At 37.4% G+C, this 27,774-nt stretch overlaps 2 protein-coding genes across 4 annotated transcripts in view; one reads left to right on the forward strand and one right to left on the reverse strand.

Annotated features, from left to right (window-relative positions):
* Positions 1-27,774, reverse strand: part of LOC139686804 (E3 ubiquitin-protein ligase RNF13-like) — a 113,035-nt gene that overhangs the window by 57,615 nt on the left and 27,646 nt on the right. The window lies entirely within an intron of this gene.
* Positions 6,350-27,774, forward strand: part of LOC139686805 (protein takeout-like) — a 54,422-nt gene continuing 32,997 nt past the window's right edge. Inside the window, exons 1-5 of the mRNA XM_071583862.1 lie at positions 6,350-6,581; positions 13,120-13,253; positions 15,234-15,326; positions 23,898-24,045; positions 25,536-25,669. Of these exons, the coding sequence (XP_071439963.1) occupies positions 13,166-13,253; positions 15,234-15,326; positions 23,898-24,045; positions 25,536-25,669 (463 nt within the window). The 5' untranslated portion in view covers positions 6,350-6,581; positions 13,120-13,165. The remainder of the gene's footprint in view (positions 6,582-13,119; positions 13,254-15,233; positions 15,327-23,897; positions 24,046-25,535; positions 25,670-27,774) is intronic.

A 27,774-nucleotide genomic window follows, 5' to 3' on the forward strand; every position in this document is an offset into this window, starting at 1 on the left:
AGAAAAGTTCCCCATGAAATGAGGACAACAGTTTTTCCTTAATTTAAATATTCTATGGAGCTCTAAATATACTGTGATTCACTTATCTCTAATGAAAATTAGAAAATTGTTTCGCTGTTGCCAAAAATATACTTAAACGAGGATGACTGAGACGAGAATGGACTCAAAACTAACCCATATCGTTAGCTTGTCAATAGGACATATAATGTGACGCGAATAATACACGATACCTGTCATGTAGAGTAAATCATAGTTAACTTAAAAGTATTATCAGGCGTGACTTCGTGGAATTTATGCAAATAACTTCGCATTTTCTATATTTTTAAGTGCACATGACATATAGCTATCTGCTTCAATGCAGGAAACTAATATGCAATACAGTTGTTAGAAATCGTCATTACACAGCCCTTGGGTAATAGGGGGCGAAGGAAAAGAGGATTCTTGGCGCGGAGGGTGGATGGAGGTGGATTGGACTTACTCGTTTCAGCATATTGCCTAGAGTTAGTATCGGCGGGGGAAGAGGAAAGGGGGGTTGGACAGAAGGGCGTAAGGAAGGGCTACTTTAAATGTACTAGAGTGCAGTGAAAATCTGAATTCCGAAAATTTATGCTGCAAATGTGTTCATGCTATTCACTGCGAAATGATGAAATTTTAACTAAGGTTATTCAGAAAACTGTGAAGGTTTCAATTCCGAAATTTGATAGTAGTTTGTGTATATTAGTAAAACTGGGGATACTTTAAAATGAAGTAAGGGAAACTAAAAGATAGTACCAGAACTTAAGAAAAGGGCTAGACGGTAACAGTTTGAAGATAAATTATCATTTAGTATTGAATAATTACAAATTTTTAAATGAGAACGTCAAAAACCGTTCATGAGAAATCTTTCCGTTAAACTTCCCTTGAAGACAACCCTTGGGGCTATGTCAGTGAAATTGGACATGCTAAGTTGAAAAGATCTCCGCTCATTGCAGCAAAAGGGAATGAAGAAGGCAAGATACGGTTACTCGAAAAACTTGTGCGCAATGATCTCACTCCTAATGGAGATATATCTGACACTGAGGGCGAATCAGTAAAGCGACTCGAAGATAAGTACGAGGTGGACTAATTAGTATTGGTAAAAACTTAAATCAGCAATGGATAACTGGCCGAATACCTCGGATGAAGTAATGAAAAAATCACCAGGATAGGACCATATTATTGGATTAACATTTTTAAAAGCAACTCAAATTTTATTGGAAACTGTATGTCAGCTGTTCAAATAATTTTGGGATTATTTGTACTTCCCAAAATGCTTAAAGAGTGGCCTCTTCAGTATAATCTCAAAAGAAAATAATAGCAACCCTGATCACCTCAGGAGTTTTCAACCATTAAATTTGCTTAATGAGACACGAAGACTTCGCGACAGACCATCAAAAATAAAACTTAAATAAATAGCTACAAAAGATCAATTCTTGCAACCTAAACAGCCAGGAACAGAGGAAATACTATCTGACGTGATGTGATGGAATTTAACCATCACAGAAATGAAAACAACTTGGTGAACTTCACAGTGAATTCTCGGTGGAGTTCACCAAGTCACTTAAATTTCCGTAATCAGTACGGGTTTAGAAGATATAGAAATTGACCGCAGGCAGTGAACATCTTACTCATCTATATTGAAAGTAATTTAAAGAATATAAATATAAGTATCTATATTTTTTCTGTTTTTTGAAACAATTTTGCTTCGTGTTACAGTTTTAATTTTGAAAAATTAATTTCTTTCCGACAGAGACCTCCACAGGGTTCTGTACTGGGGCCATAACTTCAGGACGTTGGGATGACCAACCTTTTTAGAAGTAGCCTTCCAATTAGAAGCATAATAACTGCTTACGCGGATGTAACAGTCACCTCAGTAACTGTTAACTATAGGAAGAACCTAAAACAATTGTCGAAACGCATTAATATTTTAGATAAATGGGCGAGAAAATCTAAATTGGTTATATCACAAAGATAATCGGTTTATACCATATATGCTTGAGAAAGAAACTTCGAAGGTACCCAGCATTAAGATTGTATATATAAAATGTAAAAAGAGTCATCCATATCAACTATCTTTGGTTAACTCCTCTCAGATGACTGCATATTTACCGAAAAAGATGTATAAATCATGGTTCATTTTCGATAAATAGACTTCCATAAATTCATGCATCCAAATTTTAGTTTCTGTGTTACTGCGGAGCCATATACATTTTTGCGAACTTAATCAAGATAAATGTGTTTTAAAATATATGAAACCAAGTTCTCGCGGCTTGACAATTTGTATGTTTTCTCTAGAGAATGGAAACCAATTGCCAGGGATTAGAAGTCGGCGCAAAAATCAAAATTGTTTTTTCCCTATTTAACTGCCGTCATCAACAACTCGTCCACGGGAAACGATTCCAATTATTGGCTATAAATACTATTGGCTTCCACGATTCAATTGCTGTCTAATAAATAACACTTAAACGCTCTTCACTGTAGGTGATTTTATCGAGTTTTATTTTTTATTTCACCTTAGATTGATACTTTCCACATATGTTTCAGCATGTGGAAATTCGGCCAATACAAAATTCCTAAACAACTTCCATTCATATGGGATATTATATGAAAACTAATGAATTGCGATACTAAATAATGTAATTACATTTTTTAGATAACCTGATTACAATCACACTTGAGAAATAAATACAGGGAAACGAACGTTAAGAGCAGATAATTTCATAGACAGCATAGAAAATTCTATTCCTCAATTAATGCCGCCTAAAAATGAAGTAAATCGAAAAATTGGCGTATTCCGCAGCTAATTTCAAAATTATAAAAAGAATATATTCTATATATTTAATCCGAAAATATGCGACCTAAGGCCAACGAGACCCGTAATCGGGATTTACTTGGTGAGCTGTTGCATACTTTTCATTATGAAAGTAATGCGTATGATTTTATTCATTTCTCTGGGAAAAATAGATTTATTGATCGTACCTGTATAATTCTTAAAATTCTTCAAAATACTGCCCCCCCCCCCCCCCTGCATTAATACACTAGCGGAGACGGGTCTGCCACGCCTGGAAGGCACCCTGAAACTACTTGCCGAAAATGTGTCTCAGGGGCGTCGTTAAATGATTTTGGATGTTTTCTACGGTATCCCAATGCTTTCATTTCAGCTCTCTCTTTAGTCGGGGAAACAAAAAAAAAGTTGCATGGAACTACGTCTGGACTGTAAGGAGGCTAGGGTACCGGCTTATGGTACTCCGGACCAGGAAGTTGGTAACGATGAAGGACGTGTGGCAACACTTTAAGCACAACCTTCGGTCAGGTCTTGCGCATTTCCAGATCCTCTGTCCCTATCCCATGCACCGAAAATTGGATATGCGTAGGGTGACAGCAATTTGCTGAATGGTCAATCGACGGTCTGAAAGCAAAACTGAGCGCACACTATTCACGAATTCGTCGGTTCTGGCCGTTGTTGGGCGTCCAGAACGGGGCTCGTCGGCAAACTCCTCCCGGTCCTCCTTGAATGCCTTGTGCCATCTCCCGGACTGTGACCTTGAAATGCAGTCGTCCTTAAAGGTCACCTGAAGCATCTGGAATGTTTCGGTTGCATTATTTCCAAACTGCACGCAAAACTTAATGGCCTATCGCTGTTCAAGCGAACGCTCCATCGCGCCGTGTTACCATGCCGAAGAATACACTTCACTCGGAGGCACGTCTTTCCGCTCAGACTACTCGGAGCAATCTGGCGACCAACTTTGTAGAAAGAGCAGACCCCCCACCACATTTCCCAAACGGTTTATCGTGTTGCCGTGGATGGTCGCGTCACAATAATACCATGCGTATTGCTTTCATAATAGACCATGTATGCCGCATTAGCAAAGCCATTGAAACATCAGCTCAAAGTTTAATTTGGTAAGGAAGGAAGTTACAAAATATTCTAATAGGATAATGTACATTGATTGGCCAAAATTTTCATTATTCTCTTCGATCTTAAACATGTGCGAATACTTAAGTAACTTCCTTCATCTGCCCACTCGGAATCATAAAAAAATACCTATTCCTCTAAAGTTTCAGAGGTCACGAGTCGAGAGCCAACCATTAGGTCAAATTTTGTGACCACGAGCACTTTTTTTAAGTGCATGCTAGCTATCTCGACTAAATTACTCATCCCCCGAGATTAGGCCTGTTGCGAAATTCACATCGGGAAACAGTCGTATTCGCGCATTTCCCGTCTCTCGGGATAAGCCTCTTATAAACCACGGCTCTGAGAGTGGCGCAAGTTCAAGTCCTCTTCGAGACAAAGAGGTAAGCAGGGAAAATGACGGGGGGAGGTCATCGGTGGGAGGTCAGCAACAACATGAGTACGTACGTCCGGAAAGGCAGGGAAGGAAGTGCTGATGTTTTGTTAATGGAAGTTTAGCGAAGGTCAAAGAAAATTAGGAGTACTGGAGAATGCGTAGTAAAGCTTTGCTGTATTCTGAAAGGAAAGGGTAATATAGTGCTCGAATAACCTTCGGTGAAGTTTTCCAACAGGCGTTGAACAAAATGTAAAACGAGTTGGACGTCTCACTACGATGGAGGGACGAAAACTTGCGACACACTTGGCAACAGAGCCATATTGCATCAATAAAAACGTAAGAAAGTATGAAGTGGTCAGCACTATGCTTTCTTCATCTTGTGCAATTCAATCATTAAAGATGGAATTATGTATCACAGGGTAATAATTAAATAAATAAATGATTAGATGAATCATACGTGTATTCACCCCCTGCCACACACCCTAGCAGTGGATTGTAGGGTACTATAAATACGAAAATAAACTAAAGACTGTAATTAAAAAATGAAGTAGCAGTTTATTATTCATGCTGCGGTAAATAAATAATGATGATTGCCTAATGCTTCGTAAATCAAACGATATTGTTTCACCGAGGGCATGACTCACCACATCCTAGGCACTACGGCTTTTGTGAAGGTCACACGCCTAGGAAAAGGGCTCCTGTCTCCCAGAAGTACTTCATCTGCTGTGCCTGTGCTCTCCCAGGAACGTTGTCAAGAAAATCTCACAGCTGGAGAGAAACTGGGGGCCGTAAAGGCACCTAGAATCAATCCCAGGCCCAACGGTTGGTAACCGAGCTCTCCACCCACTATGTCGCAACAGACATTCACTATTAGGGGTAAAATCTTCGTGAATAATAAACAAATTTCCCAGTTAATTACTGCATGTTTCGTTTCACTAATTCAACTCAATTTTAGAACCAATACGATGCCAAAGGAAGACAGCGGAAAACTTTTGAACACTTTCAAATTCGTCTGGCGTATGCTAATTTCCTCAGATAAGCAATCAAATTCTGAAACGTACACCTACAAAATATAACAACGCAAGCCATCACAATGGCGTGTGGAGGGGGGCATTAGGTCAGGGAAGGAAGCACAGCCATTTTTTCGTAAATATACAATCATACATCAATATGAACATTAATGCACGTGAACTACATACACATGTCTACCTAAATTATGGCTTGCATGTACACGTATTAATGTGTTCGATTAAAGCTTTGAAATTTTTTAAATTAAAAATACTAGGTTGCTTGGATTGAATTTGATATGATTATGTTTTTTGTGAAGCAAGGACGAGTACTTGAATCGGCAGACACTGGTGGTGTCTTATTTTTAATTCTCGTGGTCGAATGTACCAAATAAATAAAAATCAGTCTTTGGAAATCAATATATTACTGCGGAAAAAGTCTTTTGAAGTGACCCATAAGCGTTCACTGTAAGGGTATAATTCGAAAAAAGAGGTGAAGGTTTAAAATCTCATTTGAAATAAACAATAAAATGGCCAAGGTGTTGCCCGAAGCGCGTGTTATTCTTACCTGTAGTAATTTCTCGACCGATCGTATTGTTGAGCAAAATCGTGTTCTAGTAGAGAAATAGGTTTTCCTTTACTACGTTCACTCGCCACAACGGCCTCGTGACCACTTTTACTAACGCACCTCGACCCTATCGCGCGTAATACCTGAACAGGGCAAACGCCCTTGGCGCATGGTGTCAACCCATGTCGACGCGCCCGAAGTTACGTCAAAATCTCAATCATTATTGCTCCATCTTAGGGACCACACGTCCATCGAGATACTTCGTAAGAGCCACTCCAAGGCGAAGGTTAGCAGTCGCGGGGGTGGGGTTGGAGGGAGGTTGGTAAGGGGTTGGAGGAGTGACAAGGAAAGACAGCGTAGCAGGAGGATGTTTTTGAGCGGTAAAGGGTGACAGGTATGGTAAAAAAACTGATGGCGATCAGACTGCTGAGTTAGTGAGTAGGGATTATGGGAGTTTGAGTTTGAAGGGAGTTGTGGGCGGGGGGGGGCGTGGACGGACATGACGGAGGGATTCATACGCACGGTTCTATCTTACTACGCTACGGAAAACAAAGAGTGAAACATCACCGGAGGCTTTCTCCGATGCATTCGCCCGCCTCGTCGACTCGCTAGAACACCTGCCATTCAGACGGACCATCGACAGGGACGGCGAGCACATCCTGCAGCATCGCCAGGGAGCGTGAGGAAAAGAGCAAAGAGGTGAGTGGAGAATTTCCGAACTGCTGACACTGCTTGAAATATTCTGGCATAAAATGTCAAACGCGAAACTTGATATCAAATCTCCTCGAGTCGTCCTTCGGGTTGAGCATCACGCTGGAATCACTCCCATGTGCCCAAGAGCAGTGGTTGACGGCGTCTCCACGCTCCCAGGAATTCACCACTGACAGTGATTAGTAAATTGATTTAAGGAGAGCAGGGGAAAATACGAAGGTTGATTTGCGATGCGGGGGCACAGATCATCGGGGTTCCGCGTCAAGTTCCATTCACATTTCATGGGTACAAGAGTTAACCATTCATAATATTCCGTCCATTTTCAAGTTCATACATTTCCTAGAAAGCTGTGCTATCCAGTCTGGGTTTGAGTATATGTGCTATAAATCATCGTACGGATTTGAACAGGAGACTCTCCACAATTTCAAACCTAGATTTAGTAGAGTGACAATTAGATATTACTGTTCATGCTGTACTCGTGCAGTCCCCATGCAAAAACCATGGGATGAAGGTAAACCAGGTTAAATCCATAAAAATGAGGTTCTAAATGAATGAGAGGCAAATCAAAATTTAAGTAGGAGGGAATAAACTAAAGTAGGTAGAGGAGTTCATACATTTAATATTTGGAAGAAAAATGGATAGTATAACAGGGGTTATGACAAAAGCATTGGCGAAAAATGCATTTGGGAGAAGGAAATTCATAACAGACTGGATAAAGATGTAAAAAAAGATAAATGAAGTCTTCCACATGAAGAATAGCAGTATGAAAAATAAACGTAACAGGTGTAAGGCAGGGTTGCCCATTATCACCGTTGTTGTTCAACGTCTATATGGATGAAATGACTAAAGATGCATGGGAAGAACTGGAGGTAGGAATGAAAGTCGGTGGGAAATTAGTAAAACCAGTTAGGTTTGCTGATGAACAAGCTTTAGTTTGTCAGTCGGCCAAGGGGTTGCAAATATTGTTGAGTGAATTGGAAATTCAGTGTGACAGGTATGGGATGAAAATCAATATTAATAAAACAAAGGTTATGCGATTTTCCAGAAAGAGAAAGGTCAAGGTTAATATTAAAATGAGAGGGCAAAAACTAGAGCAGGTAGAACAGTTTACGTATCTTGGTAGTGTTTTGGACCAACGGGGTCAAAGTAGAAGGGACGTAAGGAGAAGAGTTGCACCAGGCAAAGAGGCTTTCACCAGGAGTGAGTTGATGACAAGGACGTTGAGCAAGGATGTTAAGAAAATGCTCGTGAAAACTTTGATACGGAGCTTAGCTATGTACGGCACGGAAAAATGGTCATTGATGCTTGATGATACATTTAGAATGGATGCTTTGTGGAACAAGTGCGGGGGAAGGGTGAGGGAAGGAGGGGTAAGGGACCAATAGGAAATGAACAAGGGGCGGGAGGGGATATGTAGGCAGCTATTGGATGCATGCAGTGGGATTGGTACAGCCCGGGGGGTTCAAATGACTTGGACACCCAGATATGCGCCTTCTCGCGGGGGTTCTCACCTCTATGATACTTGCAGATTTAAGAAGGGTTTGAATCACCGAAGCGGAGAAGCAGTCATCGAAAGATTTGTTGTGGGAAGCAGTGTGAGTCGGGATGGGATAATTAAGAAAGGTGGGAGATTTGGTGGAATAGCGGTGGTTATTCATGCGGAGGGCAAGGGTGGTCGTGTATTCGCCCACGTAGAAGGCAGGGCAGAAGTTACTGGAGAGGCGATATATATAATGTTTTTTGAGGTGCAGGTGGCGTCTGGTTGGGAGTTGGTAGTAAGGGAGGTGGAGGGTCTTAGAAGATGGCAGCATTTGCAGCGTGGGCGGTTGGATGGTGCGGACAGAGGCGGGCGGATATATATATATATATATATATATATATATATATATATATATATATATATATATATATATATATATATATATATATACACATATATACATATATATACACACACATATACCTTTATTAGAGCAGTAGAGAGTATACTTGTAGAATGTTGCTCAGAAACAAAAAAAAGTGTAAATCCACCAGTAACTAAAAAGGCGAAATGTTATTTGAACATTTGGAGGATAACCCTATGTAATTCGGCCTAATTCCAGGGCAGTACAAGAGAAACGTCCACATCTACATTATTTACAGGAAAAAACGTCGATATCGCTACAGAAAACGTAAAAAGGTCAATATCCGATATAATATTTTTAGAGCGTGTATAAAAAAATGTTATGTCCAAAATAAATCCCACCACAGACTTGAGGAGCTCAGTAGCGACATACTTGTATTATCGTTCCAATAAGGAATCGAAAAAAAGTCCGAAATATGTATGATAACACAAAATGAACCAGGTTCCGAAATAAATCCTCCCTAGAATATTGTAGGAACAATGTAAATAATCTTTAACATGAATATCCTTTAAAATCTTAGAAAGCATTATTATTAGCGATATAATGGCCTTTTTCGAGGAGAAGAATATATTCTACCGTAATCAGCGAGGGTTTAGGGAAAGAAGATATAAACGTAACAAACTGGGTATTTTATTCATGGGTCTCAGCCGAGAAATAGATAAACAAAGGGAGTAGATAATATTGAGAAACAAAGACGCTGGGTTAAGGACTTCTAATCTAACCGTAAACACAAAGTATTCGTCCATAGATCAAGTTCATTAGAGACAGATATAACTTCAGGTTTACCGCAGGGAAGTATTATAGTTAGAACGCCTTCTTTTCATGATATAGATTTAAGGTCCCTTGGTAGCAGAAGCCTTAGATGATACAGTGATTGACAAAGAAATAACGACACCGGTGCATTTAGTGCTATTCTCGAAGTGCGTAGACCTGATTTCGGAATATTGAAAGAATTAGGAATAGAATAAAATGACAGATAATTTTCAGCATTAAAGTTTTGAAATAAATCAAACAATAAAAAGACGTAAATCATAAAATATGGGGGATCGAGTTAAATATTAAGAAGCAGTCAACCTTCGAAATATCTGGTATACAGGTATATATCTACTTTTTCCAGTACCTCTCTGGGTGTTATTGGAGAGCGCAAGCCCTCCAATGTAATTTGGCATGAGAGGCCACCAATATGGATCGATGGATATTCCTAATAACTCATGTTTATTGAGACAGTTTATACAACTGACTATCTCGTTTAATAATAGACCTTTTTCACAGTGATATCAATTGGAACGGGCAGACAAAGGATAAATTTTCGGTCGATCCCAAGAAGGCGGTTTCATCCTGTAGTGTATGCAAATCTCGACGATTATTTTAAAAATCGCCGATGGTATTACAAGCATTTGGTTACAGGCATTGCAATCTACCTCTTATATGTTACGTCCCTGGAATGAAATAAACCTCGCATGGTACTCCACTTGAAGGAACAGGGTTTTTTGCGATTAACATTTTTTGCAATAGTTCAATCTTTATTGGAAAGTCGACTCCGGATTTTGGCTAATACTAGTCAATCATCGCGATGATGGAAGAAAATGTTAACATGACTTTTAGAAGGGGAAATCGGAAGCGATTAAAAAACAATTAGTATTGATAATGATCAAAAACATTGTCGCGAAACGATAAAGTAACAAGGGATATCGCGCAACACTACGCAGGTTTGTTATTTGCTAGATGAAGAATACGCTTAGGTGAACTGACTAGTGCTTTTAATCAATTACTGAAGTCACAAGCCTCATTTGAACTCTAAATTTAAACTTACTTGGCACAAATTTCAGCGTGTTAGAGATAAATGCTAACGCTATTCTTTATTACCATTGATAATATTTGGTGATCCTTAACGATGCTTTTGTCAATACAGACGTGCTCAATTTCCGGCACTTAATGTTTGGGCTGTACACACCACTTGTTACACAACATTCTTATCTCCAAGCAGCATTAAGAACGTCTCTATTTACGAAGCCCCATTCCGAATTCCGTCAAAAAGTTACGACTTAATTTTTATGTACTCTCATAATGGCTTATCACTGATAAAAATTTTATGCAGCAAAAAAATATTTTATCTGAGTAGAACGAAGATGATCTTCATAGGTTTCTCTGTGGGTGAAGAGATATGATAAAAATCTTCGTTCAATCGCAACAATTCTCAAACCGAAGATCAATTTTCTTCCGTTACTGAAAAGCAAGCTCTACAGCTTCCATATTCCTAATTTCTTTTGGAAACCAGTTGGCTAATTCGGAAACGTATTGGGCCACAGGCACATTTGCGCTTACTGGGAGATGTACTCTCCGAGATAGCTATTATTAAAAATAAGACTTGTAAAAAATCATTAGTTACGACAAGAAACGTAGATTGGTGACTATATGACGTAACCTGGTCAAAAGAACACTCAGATTCAGATATGAAAGACCCCAGCTTCAAGTTCAATCAATGCCTATGCACACGCTCTCATAACACTTCAAGGGATAGGAACAGCTGTGATAGAAGAAATGAGGGGATACACTTTGAGTGGCATATTTGCCCTCTAGTCAGAGAGCAATGCATTATTATTACCATTGGTATTCTACAGCCAATATAGGTTTTAGATGAACACAGCTGATACAACTATACGAGTGCAAAGATACTTCTTTGATTTACTTATCACTCTTAAAAAAGATACAATCTGAAATCTGTCTTCCGTTTCTCTTAAATACCACATATTTCCTTCCTTCCTTGTAGTGGTACCAATTTTTTCTGGTGAGAAGCCAGATGGGATAATATGGGATAATAAATATGGGATTGGGATTAAATATGGGATAAATATGGGATATAATAAATATGGGATTTTCACCAACCGCTGTCTATATTATAAAGAGAGCCACCTCACTTATTGAATCCAAATTTGGAATAATGAATAGGTAAGTTTAATCCATGATGAAACGTATTTCAGGACCAACAATTATTAATATTGACACTAGTCCACCTATTTAGGTACGTTTTTGACAGACCCAGGAGTTAAGCAAAGCTAAACCTCTGACCTTACTAAACACACTTTATGCCCAAAATTATAGCCTAGTATTAAAAATTCCATTGTCATACCTTGGGAATTCCTCGAATTTCTCCTGTTAATTTTCTTTCTTCCCCAACCATATGTAGAATATTTCAGTTTATTTTCTTCCGCGCCCATTAATTTTTTTGCATCTTCCCTTCACCCATATCAAATTAACCTCACAGCTTCGTTATTGCTCTTGCTAAATCATAAGAAAACGAAATGAAAATTTTTCCCAAAACATGACTATGCCAACTACTACATTTTAAGGGCAAGAAATTAAAAAGGTGGAATATCATATCAATCAATGATCTTATCAAGTTACATATTTAATACCTGCTCCTGCAATTTTTTCGATCTTATTGCTTCATCAGATATAGCAATATTTTCTGGACTACTTAAACTTTGACTGTGAAAAAGGCCTCTGGAAAGGGAAAGTAGTTGGTGATTCGAAATAATTACCAGGCGAATGGACATCCTGTGTGTACGATATTAAAGTACAAGAGGTATTATGCTACTGAAATTAATGAAAATGATGTGTTAATATGGTATAAATTGTAAATAAAATATATATTTTTGCCAAATTGTAGGTCTAATTATGATGAAGGGAGCTAAAGAGTGCGTAAGGGAATATGTTTCTTGGTGTACGTATTGGAGGAAATTTGGCTGCGCTTATTGTACACCAGTGGAGGGTACATGGTGAGAGTAAAGGCGTACGGGACGGATTCTGGGAAATATTTTAGAGGAGTTTTGAAACAGTTTGGTGAAAGTTTATTCAATTTAAAGGCAAATAATGCATAGTAGGATACATAAATAGATAAATTTACTTGCTAGAAGGGATAATCCTGAAAGAGTAGTCATAACGGAAAAAGAAAAATTTTTCTCGGACTTATGGTGTTAACATAAACCTATTTATGAGTATAAAAGGGTTGAATCTGATTGCATGTATCGACTTTACTCTATATGATGTGAAACCGAGAGAATTAGTGAAAGGAAGAATGGACAAATAATAAGTAGGCCTCAAAAATAGATCGGGGAAAATATGGGTAGAAAGAAATATTTCCATTGATAAACATTTGAGAGTAAGAGTTGAGCAGTTAAAAGAAAAAAGATAATGAGAGCTTTTGAATTGAATGTTTAAGGACAAATTTAACCATTAGAAGAGGTTGCGAAAGTACATTTGAATCGGAAGTGTGAGTGATACTTGGAAAAATTTGATAGGAATAACTAGTGAATGCCCTGAAAAAGCCTGTGGAAAAGATCTAAACGAGAAATTGAAAGGTGTTCGTTCCTTGGTGGAATGAATAAGCCAAGATATTTTGAAGTTTTCATATTATTATAATGAATTTTAGTATTCTTTCCTATTTTTTCATAAAAATACACTACACATCTAGTTTCCCCCCCCCTTTCCATCTACTTTTAACGCTAATTTTATTTTATTTTTTCCTTTCGATCATAGTACATTCTAAGATCTCTGTTTCCCTGATAAGTGTGTCAACACTAACGAACACATTTTCTATTTTTGCATGCTTTTATTCAAAGCCCTTTAAAGGTTATCATCGGATAGAGCCGGAAGAGATACACGACAATGCGGGAACGGATAGAGATGCTCCTTTACGTCTGCTGCTCTCTGTGGACAAGTTTTCATTTTGAAGTTGAATCGAGGGCTGTTGTGCGTAAGTATATCCTCCATTGCGTACATAATTCACTTTAGCTGAAATGCCTCAAATAAAAAGCACCTTCTCTTTGCTAAATAATACTCATTCTGTCATACAAGTACTTGGCAATCAAGAATACTACACTGTTTGGATCATGTATTATTTTGGAATAATGCACTTACATAAAAATTCAATTAGTGTAAGAATGAGTGTGTTCCGAAATTTACTCTTGAACGGTTTTCAGCCTTCATTGACGAAGTGATGAAGCTTAGTGTTTAATAAACTAGATAAAATCACTAAGGTTCTCGAAATAAGCGAAAACGGTAATAAAAATTACTAAATTTATTCCGTCGTTACGGACGACTGCAGGTGAACGATGATCTATTTCAAACGCTTTTACATTTAAAAATGACTAATGGAAGATGGTTTGTTTTGATTCATCAAATCACCACAGAATAACAAGTTTCTTGATATTATTATGATGCTATGAATTAAAGCAGTCCAAAATGGACCGGGAATCATTGATTTTTGTGAAGTTCCATTGCTTTGTTCAGCTGAGCTTCCAAAAAAAGTCTGGTTTTGGGTTGTGCAAACTCTCAGATCCCACATAAAATCAGTTATCGCGGGATGTAATCAAACAATCGAGATAGTGGGAGGGCAATGGGCGTTTAAGGAGCGATGCACAGCCAGCAGTAAAAGATAACTCTGTAGAGGACCAATGAACAAGTGAAAGACTTTTGAATTGATCCTCGAATATTTTTCGTCACATTATCAAGAGATATAAACACTATACGAGGCCATACTCTCTCTGAAACTGTGTACACCGAGCGAAAGTAAATCTATGACGCCTCGTTGTATTACCATTGGTCTACTGAATCCACTCTTGCTTACTTTAAAGAATGTGAATGCTTTTGTCGTCAAATGTCACGGGGGAACGTATTTTTCTTCTCAAGTCATTCAATATTGATTTATTGTCCCAGAACGCGGGCTGAGAACCTTGCGAACAATTAATGAAAAACTGAAATGCCATGTTGTATTACCATTGGTCCACTGAATCCACTCTTGCTTACTTAAAAGAATGTGAATGCTTTTGTTGTCAAATGTCACGGGGGGAACGTATTTTTCTTCTCAAGTCATTCAATATTGATTTATTACCCCAGAACGCGGGCTGAGAACCTTGCGAGCAATTAATGAAAAAATGAAAAATAAAAATCGACGTTTTGCCCAAGGATGAGTTCCAGGCAAAGGAGACAACAAGCAAAAAATGATGAAATATAAGAAAATAAAGAAACATAAGAGGAAGGAAAAGTCAAGTGACATAAAAACTGGCCACCAGTGATAATTTTTTATCTCACCCAAGGATGTTCAGTTTTTCTAAAATAAACCCAAAATAGTGTGAGAGTAATAAACAGCGGGATATGCATCTAACGTAGCTTTGCCAACTAAAAATGTCTGCTTTTCTTACAAGGCATAGCTTAACGCGAGTCTTTCGTTTTTATCCTAAATATAATCATGAGGGAGAACTGATAGAAATTCTAGCTTTGAAATATTTCCTATCAAAAGTCACAATCCACGTATTTTCAGTTAAGTTGTTATTACAACGCTGAATATGCATGGATATCAAAATTGATATTATTTCGCTTTTATTTCAATCTTAAGCAATGAACTAAGAAAAGGGAATTTAATTTTTACATTCAATTGCTATATTTCTTACTACTTTTTGAGCTTGATTCTTAAATGATTACAAGACGCATAAAAGATTATCTACCAAAAGTCTTTTAAAAACAAATCTAGGAAGCTTTAACTACATTACTTCTTAACCAAGTGGCAGTCGACGCATTTTTATGTTGATGTATACCTATCTTACATACTAATATATGTGTACATTTTAATACATATGTACATATTTATAGTATGCAAATATATATATATATACTTACATAAATAAATATCCACTTTTGATACCCCTAACAAATCACTTTATGATACCTTTTTCAGCTCCTTTCATGATGATATGTCGTAAGACGGATCAACACATCAACGATTGTGTAAGAAATTCCCTGCAGCATATTCTGCCAAGTCTTAGAAATGGTGAGTAACTTTAACGTAAGAAACAAGCAACAGCAAACAATAATACCTTAAACTAAAGCTATATTTAAATATTTCATTGGTTAACGCAGAACACCTACATCTTACACTGCAACAATTTCAAAGGGTATAAATTATCCGCTTTGACCGGTATTCGAACCTGGATCCCTCGATGCCCGGTCGAGCCTTCACCCAGTTAAGCTACCAAGGAGTCATAAACCCACAATTCAAGATGTGCTCAACTTTTTATAGTGCAGCGACATTCTGGCAAACGTCATCGCCATGGAAGAGATGACAAAAGTAAAATGAGGTACTCGTACTACTCATCCATATTTTTCCAGACTATAGATTATGGATTATGTTATCCATCACATTCACCTCAGTAGTGTGTGTATACATGCATATATATATATATATATATATATATATATATATATATATATATATATATATATATATATGCATGTGTTATATATATATGTTATGTTGTATGTTGTATGTTATATGTTATATGTGTTATATATATATATATGTTATGTTGTGTTATATATATACATATATATATATATATATATATATATATATATATATATATATATATATATATATATATATATATATAACACAACTATGAAGGTCTGACGGACGTCAATGTGGTGGACAAAAACAGAAACACACAAAAAAGAAAAGAAGCTCACTAAGTTTCGAATTTTCGGTGATGCACGCCACCTATCACAAGGAAGAGAAGGATAGAACCGAAATAAAGAAAGGGCTGGAAACGCTGGATGTAAGGGGAAGGTGGGGAGAGATTTGTGAGGGAAAGAGTTGGGACGGGAAGATTTTGGAGGGGGCTTTTTAGAAGTGTGGGGATAATATGGAAGGTGTTTGGGCGGAGGAAAATACGAGTATGTGAAGATCGGGGTAAATATGTGTTTTTGTCTTTGTCCACTAGTGCTAGCTTCATATTAATTATATATATATATATATATATATATATATATATATATATATATAAAACCTATCATTTCACAAGAAAAACATAAAATCGGCTCATATCTGAAGCAATTCGTAACTGTTAAATCCAACATTATTTTTTTCTACGATCAGACAATCAAAAAGCACAGATGAAAGATGGTGAATTTATTAAAGAAAGATAAGTTTTTATGTCACAATTCGACAAATCTATTTTTTTATATCAGCTCGTGGTCCAAGTGGGACTACTAAAACCTCCATCGGTATTAATAGATTTCAAAATTAAAGCTCAGGAATACCCGAAGTGGGTCCTTTGTAAGGCAGTAGGGAAAAGATGATGCGTCCATTAGTCAGATCATGAGTTAGCATATAGATTAATTACCTATTTCGCATCGCGAAACGTCTTTATTCATTTCCGATAATGCTCGGGGGTAAACGAGCCCAGGAAATAAAGTCAACTGCGCATAGCAACCATTGAAATCCTCATATAGCTCGAAAAAGTCACGCAAACACTTATCAAGCAGCTGAAATGGCCTTCGTCGAAACCGAACTGAAAGAATGACTTCTGGAGATTTCCGCGTCTCTTCGAATAATTTATGCATAAGTCACCTGCGATTTAATAACCAAAGGTCGCCTGTGAACTACGCAATGAGCCTTTAACGTGCCGGGATAAGCACTTATTCGTCGTTGAGCGTCTATCGCGATCAACTTTTTTCCCTTTTTCACGGGACTGACGTTCTTTCAGTTTTTTACGCGGAATTGAAATCTCACGATTTATTAGATAAATTTTTAGATAGATAAATAGTTTATCACCCTGCAAGCCACCGCTAGGGTGTGTGGTAGGGGGTGAATACACACCAGACTAATTTGGATCCGAATAAGTTCAACAGATTCAGGCTTGAGGTCGTGGAAGTTCATCATAATGAAATAAGGACAATTTGCACTTTTCCACAGTTTAAACTGTGAAAACTGTGGAAAAGTGCAAATTGTCCTTATTTCATTGAATCCGAATATTTTTACCCCTACCGCGGTCGGACAATGTTATTCTGATCCCTTATCGTTCGAGGAAAAAATGACATCTTAAATCTATCTGTTCTACACTTAATCTCTCTAATTTTACTGACATGATCTCTCCTACCGTAGTACGATGGGGGTAATAATACATTTTCAACATCGCTGCTAAAGAAACGCCCTACCAGTTTATACAAGAGATTTAATCTGTACTTTAACCTTCGCTCCGTTGGTGATTCCCAGCCTGGCTGCTCCAATATTTTGGGTACGCTATTAAGTTTATCAGAACAACGTTTTACAAATCTAGCTCCTCTACGCTGCACGTGATCCAATTAATCCAACTTGGTGAGGATCCCATATACTAGCGGCATATTCCAAATAAGGCCTAACCAACGACAGATAACATTTCTCTTTGAGCTTTTCATCACGTTTACCCAATACTGTTATAATAAATTCTAATTTTTTGTTGGCTTGTCCACACAGTCTCCGTGTGTGTTTCAACCAGGTGAGATCGTGAGTGAGGGTAACACCTAGGTATTTAATCGAGTCTACACACTCCATTTCGGTTTTCTCCATGCAGTAGGCTTTCGGGAGGGAATTATAAATTTAAAAAAAACTCGTAAATGTGTGTTGTGAGTGTTGAATCCTCCCTTCCATAATAATGCTCTAATTTCTGCTAGGCGAATATTCTCGTTCCTTTTTCCATTTTTGGGAACTTTTTTGGCAAATTGGGCTCCCCCACGTTGAAGCATTCAATTGTTCAGTAAGAAATGTTTTTGAGTTGGATACGACTCCTGAAAACATGTGATACAAAGTTTCATAGTCAGCTCTTGAGATAATTTCAAGAAGTTAGCATATGCAGTCGTAGGCACGTATACAAAATACCTGTACATTTCATGCTCATAATAATAACAGTGAATCTAAATATATGCCTCCCAAGTACAAAACTATCGAAGTGTTGCTCAGTTTTCGCGAAGAGTGTATTAAAACTCCGCTTGGATAATCCAGGATTGCTGATCTGCATAATAACGACAGAATGTTATCAATAAAGGGGTTCGTACCATTCGATTTTTTTTATTTCACTGGCACAGAAATGAACGAATTTCTTGCACATGTAAAGTGTCGTCTAGGGATTCGGGAAAGTCAAGTTAAACGATATCAACACCGTTTTGAAATTTTGGTCCCCTTAATTTCTCCACAATAATCAGGTGTCTTCACTCATTGTGCAAGCAGTCCTAAAAAGTATTTGTTACAAGCATTACATCACATTGCGATTGAATGACATAACTAATCCTAGGAAAATGATTTCAAAACTCATTGGCACTCTTTCTCCAATTAAACTTGTCACGGCTGTTACCGGATCCGTTGCATAATAACTGATGCGCGAGACCCCAAGTCAAGACCACAGGAAAGCGAAGGCAAAGGAAGTACATGTTATGATGTCACCATTGCGTAGTTAAACTGTGCACTAACATTTAAAGCGCAGCACAACAATGGATAACGAAATAAACTAATGTTTAAACTTCTTACCATTGATTTTCGCGTTACATTTCATGAAGTTAAATAGAATGAAGTCAAGACTTGTGCCACAGAGATCACAACTCATCATTCAACACATCATCAGGAAAAAGTAAAGGCTCAACGAAATAATAAACAATCACTGATGCACTAAATTGAAAGAACGTTTTGAACCTAATCTCTTGAATGAGAGCCCTCACGTCAAATTATTTGTTCTTGGATTCCTACGAGCTTAAAATATGGAACAAATAAAAAAATTACCGTATTCGGAAACCTAAAACTTCTTTAGTTGTTGGAACGCCTTAAAGTGTTGTATTAGGGGTCATTAGATAATTTGATCTTCGGTATCCCTTTACGTTATCATAATATTCGTAGTTGTATTATTTTAGCTAGCGATCTACTTCTCTCCAGGCAAAGGGCTAACAGAAGAAGTAATCATATGATATTCATCGTGGAGGAAATGCACTCGAGAAATGTTTTGTCATTTGTCAACTCCATATTAAGACAATTACGTCGACAAAGGTCCACTGCTGTTACTCAGAAACGAATGATTGTTTTCACGGATGAAACTTAAAATAGGACACTTGAGCAAACTCCTATGACACTTTCATGTGAGTATCATGAGAAAACAAGATTTTGAAGCGGGCTTCCCCTTCTCCCAGGAAAGTAATCCCCGGTAGGAGGGGATGGCTGACTATCATCATTATTGGTGTTTTACAGAAGGTACGTACAGTTACTCCTCCGAGATTACCCGTAAAATCTTTTAATTCACAGATTCGAGATAAGATTTTGGCTAGATTTAAAAAAGCATTACAAAATGTTATGACCAAGATCTATCTATATCATTTTGACACTCTACGAGAGGCTATGACGTTGGTAAACCACTAGGCTGCTAAGCTTGTATATAGTATGTAAGTAAATGCGAAGTGCTTGGAAGGTGAATATCTGAATTCTAAAGTCTTTTAAATTACAATTTTGGACATATTTAAATTTGGTTAAGTTTTGTTTACAAACTGTACACGGTAGGAAAGACGATTGAAATCTGTCAGTTTGCGAGTCATTTTGCGATATTTTACACGGGTGGCCTGATCCGTAGATCGTATGTTGGACCTTAACAATGCTCTAAATGCCACCATCTCCCTCGAGTCTCTGCACGTTCATTTGAAAGTTGCTAGTACGTATTCGAAGAGCCTTTAAAATAACATGGTAAATCTGACGAAAATTCTCAGAGTCTTCCAGACCTTAGTTAGAGCTTCTTCATGTTGCACACGCCCATCATCTTTACCTCTTAAATGACACAAAAACGTTCACTTTCTTACAGCGACAGTTTTATCATTTAATCAGCATATCAATTATTGACCCTAAAAATTGAAAGACAAAAAACCTTCTAACTTACATTAATTAACCCAACAATATCATCATCAAATTTATTCACTTTCTAGATTTTCCGTTATTCCTTGTAAAATATTGATTCGCAGCCGCCTTAGATATAAGGCCGCCTTCTCCGGGAAGCTTCATCACATTTTCATTCAATCGGCCTCCTTTCGAGTTTCCATACACAACTTTTCTCTTAACCCTTCCTAAATTTTTTCAGCATTTTTTTTCGATACATATATATGTATATCTCTGTATAGTCCATCATTTATTTCGTAGATTTCGAAAAAGCGTTTGATAGAGGGAATTGGGAAAAACTAATGAGTATATTGCAGAAAATAGGAATAGATTGGAGGGAAAGGAGGCTAATCTGCAACCTGTACTTGTCTCAGACTGCTCAGGTGCGGGTGGGAAACGGGGAGTCAGGATGGGCAGTGTTAGGAAGAGGTGTAAGGCAGGGTTGCCCATTATCACCGTTGCTGTTAAACCTGTATGCAGAGGAAATGATTAAAGAGGCATGGGAAGAACTGGAGGTAGGAATGAAGGTGGGCGGGAAATTCCGAAAATCAGTTAAGTTTGCTGATGACCAAGCTTTAGTTTGTCAGTCAGCCAAGGGGCTGCAAGCATTGCTGCGTGAATTGGAAATTCAGTGCCACAGGTATGGGATGAGAATCAATATTAATAAAAAAAGGTTGTGCGATTTTCTAGAAAGAAAAAGGCTAAGCTTAACATTAAAATAGGAGGGCAAAAAATAGAGCAGGTAGAACAGTTTACGTATCTCGGTAACGATTTGGACCAACACGGCCAAAGTAGTAAGGACGTAAGCAGAAGAATTGCGCTAGGCAAAGAGGCTTTCACGAGGAGGAGGGAGTTGATGACGGGGACTTTGAGTAAGGATGTTAAGAAAAGACTCGTAAAAACTTTGATATGGAGCGTAGCTATGTACGGCGCGGAAACGTGGTCATTGAAGCAGGAGGATAGACGTAGACTGGAGGCTTTTGAAATGTGGGTGTGGAGAAGAATGGAGAAGGTGAAATGGACAGAGAAAAAAACGAATGAGGAAGTACTTGGTATGGTGGTCGAAGAGAGGGGCTTTCTGGGAGCAATCCTATGGAGGCAGGAAAAGTGGATGAAGGGGGTATTGACCGGCAGTGGGATGTTGAAGACTAATTGAGGGGAGAATGCTAGGCAAAAGAGGAAAGGGAAGGAACAGGATAGGGATGTTGGACTGGATGAAGGGAGGAAGAAAGTACTCAGAGCTGAAGAGGGACCTGATTTAAAGTAGGATGTTGTGTTTTGCTAGGGGTCACAAATTATTTAATTAGTACTTATGTCCATCCAAAAACCTACCTTAACCGGTAGAATAACTAATAATAATACATGTATATATAAATAATCTTAACTGGCCGTCAAACCTCTTCTATATTTGGGCCTAACTGTCGCAAAGGGAATTCAAGTATCAGATGGTGATAAGTCACCAAGTTGTTCTGCGTTTAATAATGAAAGCCTCCTCTAGGTCACTTCGTCTTGTAAATATTTTCAGGATCCATCCAAATTCGTATTTCTAATCTGTGAGCTAATGATAATTTTGATAATTCCCCGGCAGAAGGGAAGTCCCGTTCTTGCTGCACAGTGATAACACGAAGGCGTCACCGGAGTGCGCTCGTCCTGTTTCCAGTTCCGCTGCCAAGAATAATCGAGCGCTTTTGAGTAAAACCCTCGGAATAATGCTTGCGTCAGCATCCTCAAACGAGATTGACACTTGGGAGCAATAATGTTTGGAGTTATTTTTTATCCCTTCCGAATGAAACATATAGTATGACAACTTCTAAAATATACTTTCCGACGTGGACTCCGCTTCACAAGTTTTCACCCTGGATCCATGTCTTTAAAGGAAACAGTATGCTGGAATTATGCAACTACAGTCTACATGGTATGGTACCAATTGATTAAAAAATTTGGAAAATCAAAGAATTGCATTCAATAGTTAGCCAAGAAATGAGAATAGAAGATGCGATAATTATAACGCAGAAGTAGCTGACTGGATGGTACATAAATATGTCTAGCCAGCTCACTAGATCTTATAAGATCGAACAACATATGATAACATATTCATGTCTCAATACTTCGCAGTCGTTAGCCCGTGTTTACGCGTAGGACTTAGCAACATGATGTATCGCCAGATTGTTTTTTCACATCGGCTAGTTCTGTATGAATGATATCAGTCACCGAAATACCGCGACTTAGTAAAAATCGCTGAGTTATGGGTAATATTTTTGACATAATCCTGTCCATATAGACGATATAAACGATCCATTTGATGCTGCTGATCAACCTACCTAATATGTTCGAAATCACTCTATACCTAAACATAACCGTTTTTTCGTTGTCTCGTCGCTCTCAATCTTTTAATTACTTTCGCACGCATCAATGGGGCCCAATGTCTCAGGATCCTACGACCCGAGTCATAGAACCCTGACATATTGGGCTCTATGAACCGTCAATTTTATAGTTTATTTTGTACTGTATTAAGAATATATAATGAATTGATTAATAATTCACTTATTCCAACATTTCACAAAATGCGAAGTTTACATTAAATTAGTAAGTATTTTTTTAAATTTTACTATTTCTGGATGTCATGCGCCCCACGCGGTACTGAGATCCCTACAAGCCACTCACGCCACTTCATAAGAAGGTTTGAAAAGCTACAAATCAACTGCCACATGAGAACAATCGTAAATGTAACATACATCATTATAAACAACATACTCTCTAAAATATAGATGTCCACTCAAAATTATTTTAATTTCCTCTTGAGGGATCTAAAGGAGAAACCACGTGGGCATATCCATGTACTTGTAACTAAGCTAAACGTGCCTAGATGTCTCAGGGTCTGGACTAGCGGAGATATTCTCATGTACGAGACAAAAACTCAATCTCGCTAGCTGATCGACACATTACTCACTTGAGTGACCCGGCCTTCTAAATTAGTCTAATATAAAAATACAATATCTAGAGCATGCCTAACAAAGATGAGTTACTCCAGAATATACTCAAAAATCCTCATTTTTGTTATTTTACACGATTCAGGAAACGCTACCTACTTGAACACTAAAGAAAAAATATAAGGAATAATGAGGAAAATACTCGTACTAAATCAAATTATGAGATAAATTATATTAAGCAGAATTAATGTTCTAACTGGAACGTCATTCAACTAAAGTGGTGTTATTCTCAGTAAGGTTAAGTGAGCTCATATACCGAGAACAATTCAGTTAACCCTTTATTGTTTCTTTTAAATTTGTTAAACTGTGTAATTTGATTATTAAATTAATCTGTTCGGCTTTGGGAATCATTTAATTAATTACAATTCAATTATAATGCAATTATAATAAACGGTTATGCAACCTTTCATTATTTTACCAATGGCAGTGACAATATTTATTTATGAGCTTCTGAATATATTTTTTAGGAATGAATTATGTAAATATCTATAATGATTATAAGTAAAATACCGCTGTAATAGGTTCTCGATGGATCCAATACCTCAACGCTGAAATATGTATAGGCCCCACCTAAAACAAAACTAAAAATATTCTATAACATGAATCACATTAATTATTCAAATACACTTCATTCCTGATACAATGTTTTAATTAGCGAGAATGTTTCTTATGATTTTCAATGCTGCGAAAGGCGTAGCAGACCTGGATGTGCCCCCAATAGACCCGCTGTCTCTGGCGGAGCTGACCTTGTCCCTTGGTGAAGGGGAGGTGAACCTCAAGATGACCCTGACGGAAGTCATCGTTCGGGGTCTCAGCCAGGCCGAGGTCATGTCGGTCAAGTGAGTGTGAAGTGATGAGTGCCCATTGAATTCCTTTCATATATATATAGTGAGGTAATATTCGGTATTCCACCCTCTCAACGCTTTAGTGAATTTGCTCGAGTAAGCGGAGCTGTCGTTTATGAACGAAACTGGCAGCAATTAATTCAGGATTATGAGGTATAATAACGACTGGATTATTATATCCTTATGCCTGCGAGTGTATAAACGTTTTTGATAAAGTTTCTTAATTAAAATGCCCTTAGTTTGGTAAAAGTATTTCCTAATTTTCGAGCCACACTTTCGATGTGTTAGAATATGAATTTTCTAGTTTCTCTTCTTGATTTTATCAATGAAAATAATTCGACTTTTTGATTACTACTGTTTATAATAGCAAACAATTATCAAATAAAAAATGATATAAAAATACATGACGGGAGTATTTCTTCTGATATTAAAATAAAACTTGAATAAAAGTGTATCGTACTGGCGACAAAGTTTAGGATAACGGAAGGGCAGTTTTTTTGTGAACTGGAATAAAACTTTTTAAGAGGAATTATGGTACTATGTGTTTACGTTTCTACCGGCCCTACATTTAAATACCATAATGTTCATTGCTGGTTGTTATTAAGTAGATCAAATAATAGCGAATATGGAGTAAACAACTTTCCAGATAAAATGATAAATTTGCACCATCTGGTAAAACATTATTCTCATACTAAGTTGATGGGAAATTTGTGCACTAATATACTGGGGTCTATAGCATGAAACGTGCTTCCAATTAGTGAAGGCAATTATATATATATATATATATATATATATATATATATATATATATATATATGTATGTGTGTGTGTGTGTGTGTGTGTATGAATGTAATTATGTAATTTGAAGCGAGTGGACCTATTGGTGCTTCTTTCCTCAATAGATTCTAAAAGAAACATTGAAAGCTAACCTATGTGTTGTAAACTTAACTGTTATGTCGAGTAGCAATTACCCTTAGAGAATGGAATATTTTCTACTGGAAAAAAATATGTATAATGCTTGCCAATCAATTATGGAAAATTTTACTAATATGCAATTACAGTTTTAAAATCGCATGATAATGGGTTTTGCATGATATACGAAGGCAAAACTATAGGTAAAGAATTGAAGTTTAACAGAAAGCCTAACGCCTATAAGAGACACGTCGCATTTAATAATCAGTCAAGATTCACGAGTGCTCACGTGATTCTGGGAGTTTTCTAACTTGCCATACATCTGGCAGCCTAGTCGCTTAAATGCCTGGAAGAACAACCGAGTTCATCCACTCACAAAAAATTTCGAGTACTCATGGCCGAAGGCCGTATTATTCGATAAGGACTTGGACGATGATATAACGAGTAGAATCTGTGATAATTTTTTATTTCCCGCATATCGCAAACATCCCTTCGGACTGAATGATAATTTTTTTGTTTAAAGCATAATGGATGTCACTTTCATTTCTAACATATATTTCACTTACCCGAAGGACAAATGTCGAAGACGGAAAATTTGAGATATCGACAAGGACACCCGAATTGGAATTCACCGGGCAGTACTTTGCTGAGGGCGGTGTTCATAGTCTACCTCTCAGCGGTCAAGGATCTTTCAACGTTACGCTGGGTGAGTAGAGGCATTTTTTTTAATTGAAACACGGAAAAGTTTCACATTTCACCTCAAAATAATTGTCACTGGTCGCAATTAAATGGGCTTTTTCAAAAAATAATCCCGGAGAATGAACATTTGAACTGTCCTAATACTTTTAGCATGTCCAATGAAACCTAGCGCTGTCGTGGGAAGAGGATTGCGCGTAGTAATTGCGCAGTGCTGAAGAATATGACTAGAGCCCTTACACTATATTGCTAAGCGCGTCACTAACACAATAACCTTCCAATATTAATAAACGCGCAATCACAAGACCGGACAATCCATGCGTAACTTAAAAAATGTGTCACAGCATCAGATTGTTCATTGAGATAAAAGAGGCACGTCCCAAATGTTTTTACTATCCAAAGACCTATTTATGGTAACTTATATTTTGGTTGTCGTTGTAAATGACGGTAAACCGAGGCTAATTTAAGATTTAAGGTCTTTCAAGGCTTACAATTTTTTCAAATAAAAGTACTGTAAAGATGGTGAAAAGTGGATTTAACTGAACATTTTTATTTCGTCAACGGCTTTACAAAAGTTTTGACTGAAACTTTCAACGGAGTGACATATTTCCTCGCTCCGACAACCGATCAAGGCCGTTTCCAGACCACCCGGTGCGCTTGTTTCCCTCTTTTGGAAAATTTTGGATTCAATAATATTCGAAGGTCACTTCCTCGGGCCCCTATAGACATTTCATGCAGTGAGAAATTAATGATATCCTTTTCAAAGGCACACACGGACCTCGTCGGGAAAGCTTTTTATGTGACATGGCAATGCTTGACAAATGAAATTACTTTTAAAGATAATTAAACCCACGTTCCATCCCTTTCGAAATTTAATTTATTGCATTGCCATTTTTCAGCACTATTATCAACACTTGTTTTATTTTCCATTATGATATTTTGAAGAAAGAGTAAATGGTATTTGTACTGGTTATGTATTATGCCTTGCAAAACCTGTTTAGTGAAGATTTTAGTTTCCCGTAACAATAGCAACTAATTTAGGTATAAGTAAAACCGTTCGCGCTGCCACTTCTAGTAAAATACATTTCCGTTCACAACATTAATATGAGTCGAAATAAAGTGTTTAAATATTCAAAGTTGGGTTTGCAATCTCAATTTAAATTCATAGGTACTTTCCAGACCGCTTCCTTCAAGAGACAGTAACCAGAAAAACCTCCAGTAGGTTACACAGCAATCTTCCTGAAATATTTTTTCGTGTAATTGACCATGACTTTTCGCTATTCACTTTTAAAATGAGGTGAAAAATCTTATAAAAAATCCTTAAATTAAGTGTAAAACTTTCTAAACCACATTTCGTAAAATGAGGACATAGAATGATTATCATAACAGTTTCATTGCCGTTAAATAACAAAACTATACGCAACCTAAGAGGACATAAAATATCAATTAAACTTAAAGAATTGGTCAACAGGAACGCGGACTTATTAATTGGTTCGTCTATCATTGTTCTCTTTCACGTCTGCAGAAATTGTTAATCATCGATCCAGTTCCTCTTTGATGAAAATCTTCGAAAATCGCAATTAAAGAGTTACTATATTTTCACGGTTCTTTGGATATTTCTTTCTCGCTTTGGTATAAAACAATTACACAACAGTCGAACATGCCTCTAAACGGTAGACGAAAGTAAGTTGAAAAGGTATTCAGCAAAAATATAGTCTATTTGAGAACACAGAGCAGCATGGCAAGCTGATTCATAAATGCAGACAAAGCAATTCGGTCTGATAAGATGGCCCTTAACCTAACAAAGATTCGTCCCAGGCAGTTGGTATCTTATCTAAGTTAATCACATATTCTCCTGGTATTTCGAGTAAGAGGACTTTATGATAAGGCAACGGGGAAAATATTCGATTTGCTATTGTGTGTCGTTTCCAGTGATCCTTAGAAAAGATTATTTCAAGAGTGGGGGCTTTTCGAGGACTGAATCGTTCTGGTCAAGAATCTCGTACTACTACCAGACACTGTCTAGGTTGAAGAGAGAATGTGAGCTTGCTTCCTTCCAGTTAGAAAAAGGAGAAAAAACAGTCCAATCCTCAGAGGATATACCAGATACCAACA

Source organism: Hetaerina americana, unplaced genomic scaffold, assembly GCF_022747635.1.
Source record: "Hetaerina americana unplaced genomic scaffold, ioHetAmer1.1.p SCAF_15, whole genome shotgun sequence".
Taxonomy (NCBI): domain Eukaryota; kingdom Metazoa; phylum Arthropoda; class Insecta; order Odonata; family Calopterygidae; genus Hetaerina; species Hetaerina americana.